Source organism: Echinococcus granulosus (genome assembly GCF_000524195.1).
Source record: "Echinococcus granulosus chromosome Unknown EG_S00159, whole genome shotgun sequence".
NCBI classification, from domain to species: domain Eukaryota; kingdom Metazoa; phylum Platyhelminthes; class Cestoda; order Cyclophyllidea; family Taeniidae; genus Echinococcus; species Echinococcus granulosus.
This window is the reverse complement of record NW_020170539.1, coordinates 146,032-157,698: the sequence shown is the minus strand read 5'-3', so window position 1 is coordinate 157,698 and position 11,667 is coordinate 146,032. Positions and strand designations below refer to the sequence as shown.

The window sequence follows — 11,667 nt, the reverse complement described above, 5'->3', positions numbered from 1 at the left end:
CTAATGTCAGCAATCTGTGGTGTTTTGCATCGAGTGACTTCACCAGTGGTGATGAGTTACAGTAATGGGGGTGATGCCTACAGATCCCTTTTTTCATTTTCCTTTACTTTTCTTTTTTTAGAGCAATTTTATTTGCCATCCTATGGTCAGCTTCTTCCATCAACTTTGAGGATTTTACACTTTGTAAAAGGGAAATTTGAACTTACCGAAAACCTCCCCACGACTAGCATACTCCATCACCATGTAAATGTTAGCATCAGTCTCCATGATGTGGTAGAGACGGATAATATTTGGATGCCTGTAGCACCGCTTCATTGCCTCCAACTCGCGCGCTATTTTGGTTAGATTCTGACCACCAACCAATTCCTTATTGATGATCTTCACCGCAACTGGAACATTTAATTGTGTGTGTGTGGCCAACTTGACAACTGCAAAATTGCCTCGTCCCAAAAGACGTCTCATATGATAAGGACCGACGGTGGTACTTGTGGTGAGAGGGTCGATGAAACGGTTGGGTGGATGGAGGGAGTCCGTGGAACGCGTCGGAAGGAGACGAGGAAAGTAGGTAGACAGCACAGCAGGGGAATGGAAGAGGCTTGGAAGGTCTGTAAGATAATGAAGAAGCATTCTGCATGAGAATCATCCGTCTAGATTTTATTCCATTTTATTCCATTCCTTCTTCTACCCATTTAACCAACTGGTCCTGAACTACCTTTTTTGAAATGCCTATCCATTCACTCATCAGATCACCCGTCCAATCATTTATTCATACCTGATTCTTTCAATCATCAATCCTGAAACTGTTTGACGACTAAATGAGCTAGTTATTCACCTAAGGAGAAATGGGATGATGAGTGAAGAGTTCCAGCAGGTGATTCAAGGCCTTAGTTAAGAGACGGTGAATAAGCTAAAAGTCATCCTGACAGAGTATGGCAAACTGGCAAATGAACGCATGAAACGGTGCTAGATGCTTGAAGTGAAGAGCTCCACGACATTCCAGCAGGTGATTTTACTCTACCTGGTCAACCAATTCGAGTCGAGGCTGCGGTGTAGATGAATAGTGTGGAAGACGAACAGAAAGCAGCTGTATGGTGAAGGGGAGGGGAAAAGCGATAAGTACATCCAACTTTCCCGTCCTCAATTCGGCCAGCCATCTGTCACAAACCCAACAACCCCCTCATCTATGCCACCGCCTCCGTCCCATGCATCCGTCACGTACTATGGACTCGAGGAATGGTCAACAGACAGATGTGAGTTGGTCGACCCCAAGTTTCGTGGGGGATTAACCGCTGGGAGGGACAAATTGAATCGTCACCTAGTTAATAACGACGCAAACATTTTTGTAAAAAATTTGCAAATTAACTTACATTTTTTTACTCCCCGAAGTTGAGGATTGTACGCTGCCGAGGTCTGGGAATGGACAGGACAAAATACACCTAAAAGGCATTGTGAAAAGAAAGAAATCCGAAGGTTGCACAGTGCATACATCATTTTCATCTAGTAGATTTTAATGGACCCACCAATCGGGTAATCCTTGCGAAATGTTCAGCAGCTTTCAAGTGCTCTTTAGTCCACTTGGACATTTCTCTACAACTCGAGGAAGTACCCCTTCAACCAAAAGCCCCAGACGGTATCCGCTAGGTAACGTGCATGTTGCTACCGCCCCATCAGATGTACGCCCCCCACGCCCTTAGACATGATTGTCGTCAACTAAGTCATCTGATGGTTTTGTCAGTGAACGGTGGTATGAAGAGCGCCTTGGTTGTTCTGTCCAAGTCTCCCACTCATAGGTATTGTTTAATTAGTCCTTCAGTACCGCAAAAGCAGGTTATGTATTTGCTAAAGCAATTCAAAGACATCCACACCTTGTGAAGAATCTCGAAAGTACCGACAAGAATGAATCAGTATCTAAGGCATGGGGTACCTTTAATTCCACTGCACTCATAGACAGGCAAGTGAAGATGCATCCACAAAGTTTAACCGTTCCTCTGCCCCAAAGGTGATCAGAGATAGTCCAGACCGATTTTCTGCAAATGGTGTCATAATCTGAGTGCCGAGTTGGAAGTGTCAACATCTGCGGTGAAAGCATCCGCACAATACACAGGCCACTCAGCATGTATATGGTGAAAAAGTGAGCCATGGAACGACGAAACGCCAAGTGGGAGAGAATGGGGGGATGGGATGCGATATTTGTTGGGTTGTCCCTACTACCTGCGGGTAACACATGTTTCTGATTTGAAAGTTCTTGTATGATTGTTAAGGCGTTGGCAACTATCTCACCGAATTAATGACAAATGAAAACCGGCAGGATCACAAAGGGCTTCCTTCGAGTAGGTGGGATTTCATACGCAGAAAGGTGTCGCACTGCTACAATTTCTTCAGGGGATTTGGTGATTCACTGATGGTGGTGTCCCCCGCAACAGTGACGCGAGCGGTGGTCCTTCACTCCGCAATTCGGCTTCGAGCAAGGGTAGCATAGGTTTGAGCCTTCCACGACCCCCCGGACTTATTCGATACAGTCACCTCTTAAAAGGTGGGGCATTCGTCAAGGCAGTAGGAGTTGTTAAAGTAAGAATAACGTTTGATGGGTATCCTCCTCGCGAACTTGAATGTTAATTCGGCGTTGATAGAATAGATATCATGTAGATACTAGAGCTCGGAATAGCTGTAGCTTTTTAAGAGTCCAGCTGGTCACTGGCGTTGGCCTTAAGCCGTGAAGTGTAAGCTAAACCAATTATGAAAGTTTTCTATTTTTATGATGGAATAAGCCCTCGCAAAGCACTTATTTTAAAACTAATTATGTTAAAATCCAGCAGATCTCTGGATTCGACTGATGATCGAGCCGACTCAGTGCTAAGAAGCAAAGCTTCATGCCATTGTTTGACCCATACATCCATTTGTCAATGAATTTCCTGCAATCGACATAAAGTTCTCAAAAGCGGAGTTCTGCCATCCTTCTCGAAGACTGTGTGACACCAAATGGTTTCGGCTGCCTCACTTTTGAAAGCGGACACTAGATAATCCAACATGGAGGCACGATCTTTCGTCCTTTTCACTGTTGATGCATAGAAGCTGAGAACGAAGGCGAAGCAATTAATGGAATCGCCATCGAATTTGGAAAATTACGCACAAGTTTGAAGGAACTGCTATGGCAGGTGCTACGACAGGCACGATCTTCCGTGTATTTGGCTAAAGCGGCTATCGGCTAAATTTGCACTATTTTTGAAAGATTTCGGGGTTCCGAATAGTAACGCAGTCTCCTTCACTTAAACGCTCAGCAAACGAGCAAGCCAATCTTATAGAGTAACAACAGCAACGACGTAAGTGACACTCAGTACCAGAGGCAACAGGAACTTAAACAATGGAAGCAAAAAAAGATACAATCAGGGGAAAAGGGAACATAATCATGCATAAGTTGGGGATCAGTTTAAGCTAATTACAACCATTTCGCTGCCACACTGCCTACATCATGTTACTAGCATCATTCCCGACACTCCCTGTAGTCACTCTTCAACCATCACGGAAGCAAATCTATTTAGTCCATTGCTTCCACTTCAAAATCAAGACCTTTCTTCGGATTCATTTGACGGGTGCTTTACTCCAGTAAAAAGATTTCGCATCGTACCTTTATTTCAAACACCTTCCAATTGTTAAGGACATCGACAAACATCGGACCCCTTCAGGATACCTCCAAAATTTACATTTGAGGACACCAGGAGAAGATATGATACCAATGACGACACTGAGATTCAAAATCGAAAGCAGTCATTTTTAACGATGCTAAACATGACAAATTTACAAATAAGTTGGCAATGGAATCATTTGTAATTCTTTAAGAATACGTACACTGAGACGAGATTTAACCATGCGACGCTACAAACTAGGCAGCAGTAACATGGACATTCGCCCACACATATAAAATCCCAGCATTTACGCATACTAGTAAAAAGCAGCTCCTATCTAATGAGGTATCTTAAGCTGCCTTCTACAATGCCTCAAGAAGGGCTTTGAGTCACATATACTTGACAGGGGTAGTAAACTCGCAATAACCACATCTTCAACTTACTGAAATCCGCAAGCAATGCCTGCTTCAAATGTGCATCAATTGTCAACTGCCTCTTAACCATTTCTTGTCCTGTCGCCCCACTAGTCGCAGTATTCAACGGCAGAGGGTGTTGCAAATCGATAGACCCAAAGCGCCGCTCTCTGGCCTCCGAGTCCTCAGTGGAAGATGAGGTAGTCGAACCTCCACCAAGGGGGGCAACCCGACTATGCTTCAGTCGAATTCCACAGGTTTTATATGTGGAGGTAGACGAAGAAGAGGAAGAAGAAGTGGTTGTATTAGTAGCTGATGTGGTCGTAGAACTGCCTGAAGTCATTGTTTGAGGTCGATGATTATCTGTGGCGTTGGTAGTAAAATTGGATTGCAATTCCAATACTCCTTCAACTTCCTGTCTCTGTGGGTTACTGCTGGAGGGGGCAGGACTCTCCTCTTGCTGCTCCTCTTGACGAAGAAGATGACGCCTTGGTGTATCTCCGGAATGCATTGTAGTTCGATGTATTTTTTCTTACCTACTAAAATCAGGAGAAATATATGGATATAGGCAGAGCAATTGAATTCAGAAAAAAGATTATACAATAATAATTCTTATTTACTCCCTATCGAATAAAGCATGCACTGTTCACCTTCGCATGTTCTAAATCCTTAAATTAATTAGAGTATCCAGATAAACCAAATCATGGCATATAAGTACTTATTGGCTGGTGAATAAGTATCATGCTTTTAAACTACGTACCTCATCCAAGGGAAAAATAATTTTAACAAAAGTACGTCAGTAAATGGCATAAAACAACAGATACCCTATAAGTCAAAAGTTATTAAAATCCCAGAAGTTAATACACACGCGTGACCCTAGATTAATTGTGTTCCCCTTAATTAAATAGTTAAAACACTAATCCAAAAAATTAAATGCAGTAAAACCTTATTTAAAACTTAAGACCTCAAATCATTAAATCAAAATCAAAAACGAATGTCTTTAATAAAAACACGTGAAATTTTTTGACACTAGGGTGAGCATGCCATTTTGTAGAAATAATTAGTTATAAATGCATTATAATTCCCGTCAAAACTTTTATGGGTTTTTTTAGAGTATGGAAAAGTGAAGGAAAGGAGTGTTCACCTAAGTTTGCCCTTTGACTCATGTTCGGAAGCTTTACAACACAGCCCTGTGGCATAACCTTTGGGCCATGCCTGTAGCCTTCATGTACCTCTTTAAGTAAATAGCAATTCTTCCGGCGCTTCAGCAAATCTAATTGTGTTTTCGGAGAAGATTCAAGGTGAAACTTTGTCAAAATCGAAAGAAGACATTATACCTAGGCATACAGAAAAGGTTTGGGCTACTGGCATCCAGTGAAGGCACAATTTCATGTACTCAAAGCAACCCTTAACCAAAATCAAGAGCTGAACAAACGATCGACGCACTACACTGCATCATATTCTTTAAAACCTATCCAAAAATGGCTATTTCGAATCCTTTTTAGACCGTTTCGTCTTAATGAACTCGTGAATAAACTTTATCTCTCTTAGCTATTACTATTGCAAAGTTGCTTGAGTTTGTTTTTTGTCATCCTGTGCTATTCTGATAATTGTGTAGCCTCCACAATCTTCCCAGAAGATGTAATAAGCCAAAGCGGTATGGAAAAAATAGTGCAATGCTAACGCACCGAAAAATTCGGGACACGAGGGCCATGCTTTAGAGCTCAAGTTCGATCTGCAGAGGCTAAGAGGCTTGTCGAGTTTGCTATCCTGCTAAATGAAATGTAGAGTCATTACCACAACCAATATGTCTGATTTCTTTCACTGCTCCTTTGGGGTAGTTCACTACCCTTCCCTGCTGCATTGAACGATGAAACAGCTTTAGTTCATGTGGTTTGGGGAGTTTCTGCCCCATCCACCGATTTTCAAGTTTCAAGTATTTTGAACACCCTGAACTCGCTGTGGATGTTGGAAAGTCTAACTCATTGTTGATTTCGATCCCGTCCCAAGTTCTTCCTTCTGGACGTTTTTTATCAGCATACCTACGACGGATTTTCAATAAGAAGCAGGCATCCAACCCATCCGTCGAGATAAAGACCAAGGTCATGATAGCTGAATTGAAAGTTCCCCCACTACTCCGTCTGGCCTGTGCAAAATTGTTGGGGAGGCGATGGAGAAGGACGCGCTTAAAACCAAGCAGACATCAGCTTGTGTAACTCTCTCAAAGACGATGATGAGATTCCCTGGACTTGTGACGGTTATCACCTTATCTCCAACAAGTCTACCCAAAAACTAGGCAGAAAATATTTTACAATAATTCTATGGTTTGCTTGAATTGAGAGATGAATAGGATTCCAGGACCCTATGGCCACATTTCCCGCCTCATTTGTTAGAATGCTTTGTCGGCTAACTTGGAGATCACCACTGAATCGTGATCAGAGTTATCTCAGCAGCAGGCATTAAAGCAGTGTTAGGAATAGGCGACCATCCTGCTTTTTGCACCTCTGGACGCCTTAGTTTAGCTGATAGTGGCTGTGCTCGAACGCGTAAGCCGATGGTGAAATACCCAGCTAAGGCAACTCAACGGTCGGCCAAGTGTTGTATTAGTTGCCTGAACTTTTACTCGCCCCAAGACCGCGGCACTAAGACCCTTGCGCATGCTGGCAGTCTGTCTGTCCATCTCAAACTGCTGCAGATAAGTAGTTAAGTTCCTCGAATTGTTCCACCGCATAGGCACTGCGGGTTCCGCAAGATCATTTGTCCCCTGACCCACGGAAGCAGTGTCCTGCAAAGGAAGGTCAATATAAGTACGCAGATGTTGTAACGAAATCCCGGATACACCTCAATTATGTCTTGGAGATGGAGCCACTAAACTTTATTCCTTGAAATCAGTAACCATTGCAGACCTTCATTTCCCCAATTTAAAAGTCGGGAAAATGAAGTCCATAGATCGTTTTTTATACCAGTGACCGCGGCTTAGCAGTGATATTCACAAGGTTTCCAGAAGCTGTGCATGGCTTTTGCACAAAATCCATTTAAGTAGTGCGATTTGTGAAGCTTAGCAGCCCACACGATGTGTTCCTTATCCCCAATCCTATTCAACCTGACCTCACCTCTACCTACTGAAGATTGTAAGCGCAGAGCATTCCAGAAGGAGGCGCAGTTAGGCAGGAGTGCTACTTGCGCTTGCGATTGACAATTGTGTGCATTTGACTGCACGAAAGGCAGAAGCATGAATAAAAGTATCGGTACCCAAGCGTCTTCAATCAATTGAAGCCACAGAGGAATTCGCCCATCTGATCGAGGATGCCAGCAATCCCGTCAATCTGTAAAAATTTATAGAGAAGGAGTGAAATTTCGGGAACATCCCTGTGCGACACTGTGGTGTTAGGCATTGCACAAATTTAGGTGATTTGACCAACCACCTCAGAGTCATGTTGTCGCCACAAACATTCCCAGTGTGGACTCAGCCAAATGTTGGACCTTAAAACATCGAAAGGGGTTGTACTCAAGCCTCGAATTATAGTCATCCACATCGCTACAGCGATTCTGATATATGCGATTATGCTGCTGATCCCACACCTGCAGCTAAGAACAAAACTCTAATCTAGAAACAACTAAAACCAAAGCAATGATAGGCCTAAAATGACCGATTACCACTAGAGTAACCTTTTTTGCACAAAAAAGGAAATAAATCCACAACTGTATTTGCTGCAAAAAGGAAAGAATTCAATTAGGGAATATCCAGCAAGTCAGCCATTATAACTATTTTTCAAAAAGTTATTGTCTTTAACCAAAATAAAGGGTGGTGTAAACAATGATATTTTTTCTCTTTTGCCTCTGACCTCAGACGCTTAAATGGAAGAGATTGGTTGAAGAAGAATGTTTTATTGTGTAGAGTAGGAGATGCACTGATAGCCAAAGTTTTGCCTTAGCGAGATAAGTGCTCGGCCTACCTCGGTAATTAGTAGCGTTCCATTGTACACGATAATACCGCCCATTTACCTGCTCCACGCAAATAAATATTTCAAACAAACCGGTAAATGAAAAAACTCAAATCAGAAATTTTTCTGTCAAAAAAATTAGCGTAACATTACTATACTTCCAAAATAACCGTTAAAAGCAGGTGTTTAACATAGTGTTAATAAAGTTATCACGGAAAAGTAATTTATTAGAAATACATAAGCGATTCGCATTACTACGGATAGTTAAAAATTAGAAATTGTAATTTATTCTTTGGAATAATTAGGCAATTTTACGCGAAAGACTTTAATCCTGTCGGGTTTCAGTTCCACATTATAGGGAGGAGAGAAGCTTGCGCTACTAGACGGAAATCGTTTCGTTGAGCCGGTCATATGATCGCTTTTGCACAAGCTTTTTATTCTGCAGAAATTTGTACAAGACCTAAAGCACCAAATTATAGCAAAATAACGACTTAGGTAAATGATAATATGCTTGGAGAAATATACTGCACAGTGCATTTTTACCAGGCAAAATGCACGTAGAGAGCCGAATTCTATTAAAAATTACCTTTAATCACATGGGTCTAGATCCAGCTAAACTTGGCCTTTAGGCTCTGATGGACCCTATCATGGTTGGTATTAAATTATTTCGCTGCAGTAGAGAATAAGTAATCACAACTTCGGTTTCTATCACCTAAATAAAATAATGCAATTTGCTATTGCATCCCTTTTAAATTTTTGCCTTTTTTTTAACTAGGCCGAAGGCGTCGCTTTCTGGCTGCAAATAATCTAGTGATTATGACGGTCATTAAAATGTGATTACACTAAATGTCTTTGAATATATATCCTTTTTTTATTAGCTTTTTTATAGTGCTTTTACTTGGGCTTTTTTAGTAAATAAATAATTTTTTAAATACGGGGTATTTTGTTTAATTTGTTTTAATGTGTAGTCGACTTGCGCTTCCTGCCAATTTCGAACATTCCTAACTTCGAAAGCGTTTTCGCGCGGTGGTCTTACGTTGCAGGATGTCTGTTCTCACTATGGTTCAGCGCATAGAAGCCGAAAGGGAAGACCGTAAACTTGGCGAGGTAAGCTTTTTCTTCCATTTGGAACCGAGTTCTAGATCAAAGAGCTCAATTTGGAAGGGTGTTCTGCCACCGAGGTTGAAGGCTTAACTGATGAGTACACGTGTTTGGAGAAACTCAACATGTCTAACGTTGGTTTGACAACCCTTGCTGGCCTCCCCGCTCTGCCGGCTCTGACACATGTATGGCCCCTTTACTATCCCCCAATTTCTACTCTAGCTGGATGTTTCAGGTAATCCAATTTCTGCAGGTCTTGAGGCTCTGACAAACTGCCCCAGACTGGTTTCTGTTAATCTTTCCGGCAATAAGTTGGCGGCCATTGCCGATTTGGCCCCTCTTGCCTCGTTGGAAAGTCTGTCTCATCTTGAGATGAGCGACTGCGAGTTGGTGAGCGTGGAGGGTTACCGGAAGGAGGTCTTCGCTCTCCTACCGCATTTGAAGTTCCTTGACGGTTTGGATCAAAGCGGCGTCGAGGAGGTGAATGAGAAAGTTACTGGTGAGGTTGTCAATGGGCCTAAGAATGGGCATATAATTCCTACTGCTAACGAAGAGGCCGATGACGAGGACGATGAGGAGGATGATCAAGGTGAGGATGAAGATGAGGAGGATGAGGAAGAGGAAATTGGGATTTCTGCTCTTCAGGGTAGCAAAGATCTTGAGGATGACGAGGAAGACTACGTGCCTGGTAAGTTTATTTTTATGTGAGTTTTTCTTCTACTTGCCCATAACTGGGTTTTTGCTTTTCGAGGTAATGGAGACGAGGATGCAGAGGACGACGAGGAAGATGACGAAGAAGACGAGGATGAAGAGGGCGAGGGCGAAAATGTGGAAGAGGAGGTCGCGAACTTGTCGGGTTCTGGTGTCACGGATTCGCGACGAGCTCAGAAGCGACCTGCCGATGACTCCGATGCCGTTGGCGTCAGCGAGGCAAAGGTTGCTGCTACGGAGGACAATTAATGCGCGAAATGCGTTAATCTGACGTTTTGTAATACACTCGAACGATGTCAAAAACCCTCAAGATATGTAGCGCGTTTATATTCACTCATGGGCATGTTTGTACAGTTTGTCTTTGACAGCTCCCCCCTTCCTTCTCCTCCCCCCCCCTTGGAAAGAAACGTCAAGTGTCCCGTTTTCAAATCATTGCACTGCATGTACCTGTCGCCGATTTCTATACTCACAATTTGTATTGCAAAGCATTTATGGAGCGGTGTGCCAGCGTTCCCCGCGTGACGTGCATCGCCTCCCCGCCCTTCCGTGGTTCCTCCACTGCTGAGGGTGCTGGGGGCGTGCATCGTGTTGTCTTCATGGTCCTAATATCATTGCTGTTCTTCCCGTACTCTACTTTCTCGGCCCGTACATAGGGGGCGTGCCTTGCTGAGGGTGGTGGCTTGGCGACGGCTATGTGTGGAGTAACCGGGGCTGGGGTGTTCGTCTGCCAGGGGATTGGTCGACTCATTCCGGGGAGGGAGGGTGCGGTTTCGTGGGCGAGAGCTTTGGAGACCGCCTTGTGGTGTGTTCTTGTCGCACGAGGCGGTTCTACGCCTTGGATGCGTAGCTGGGGCGGGGGGCATGGGTCGTCTAGACCTTGTATCTAGCTGGCTTGGCGCTTCCGCCGTCAGCAGCCTTACAACAAACTGTTGTTGTGGGGGGGACGGTGGTTCCGAAACTACTTTGCTGGGTTAACACGGCTCTCCTTTCCATTCGCCTCCTCCTGGACTCATTTCGCCTGCAGTCACTTCCACTCAATGGGCGCCCGTAAACAAAAGCAATCCATTACACCTCTGGAAGGTTGTGAGAAAAATGCCCCACCGAACGCGCTTGAAGTACTTACTACGACTTTTCTGACATAGCGTGCAATCCACTTTTTAAGGGGCATTATAATCAACCATCGCGGTAAACCAGAGGTGAGGCGACAAAACAAATCGGAACAGCAGGTGTATCACCACCTGGCTCTTGAGTCTACCAATCCTGTGACCCGCATCTTTTCGGTTACCTGAGGACAAACAGTCAATTACGCCTTATCTGGTCAGGATTACACTGCGCCATCCTAGTGTAAATAAGTTGTGACATTTATTTTGGTGGAAAACAAAGTAGCTACCCCCACCTACCTAAGGCGGTAAACCAGGTTAACCCAACACCAACAACACCGCGCTGCAGGTTTGCCGCAAAATGGGCCTCTCCTATTGGCTGAGTTGAGCATTTAATCATGGAGAAGGTGATCATGGAAGAAGGAGTGTGCTAAATCATCACAAAGGTGAAAAAAAGTGAATAAAAGTAGCCGACGTTGACAGCTACAACGAAACACCTCGACCTACTTGATTGGTCAGTGAGGCAGCTTTTTGATTGGTTAATGCGGAAGTGCCGTGCATTGCGTTGTGCGGTCGGTGCAGCCCTTCGGGCCTACCTAATTGTCTCTCTCATCTAATTTCACATTATAACTAAGCGTTAGTAGATATATAAATAGCAAAAAATTACCTTAATAAAACTCAGATAAAACAAAATCCGATGAAATGTTTTTCTTGTAAGTAGTTGTCTTATATGGGTCTTGAAATGTGCGTGGCTCCGATTTTAAACACCACCGCC

General features: G+C 43.6%; 2 protein-coding genes across 2 annotated transcripts in view; one reads left to right on the top strand and one right to left on the bottom strand. All coding sequences in view use genetic code 11, as the record gives it.

Moving 5' to 3' along the window:
• Positions 1-4,547, bottom strand: part of EGR_09666 (Serine/threonine-protein kinase SIK3) — a gene marked incomplete at both ends in the record, with an annotated part of 19,710 nt that extends 15,163 nt beyond the window's left edge. Inside the window, 2 exons of the mRNA XM_024498915.1 lie at positions 207-605; positions 4,067-4,547. Coding sequence (XP_024346688.1) covers positions 207-605; positions 4,067-4,547 — 880 coding nt within the window. The remainder of the gene's footprint in view (positions 1-206; positions 606-4,066) is intronic.
• A 4,477-nt stretch (positions 4,548-9,024) lies between these two features.
• EGR_09665 (hypothetical protein) lies at positions 9,025-10,041 on the top strand (the record flags this gene model as incomplete). Its single annotated transcript, XM_024498914.1, has 4 exons — positions 9,025-9,087; positions 9,123-9,266; positions 9,304-9,769; positions 9,833-10,041. 4 exons carry the CDS (start codon positions 9,025-9,027, stop codon positions 10,039-10,041), a joined length of 882 nt encoding a protein of 293 aa, XP_024346687.1.
• Positions 10,042-11,667: the final 1,626 nt, after the last annotated feature.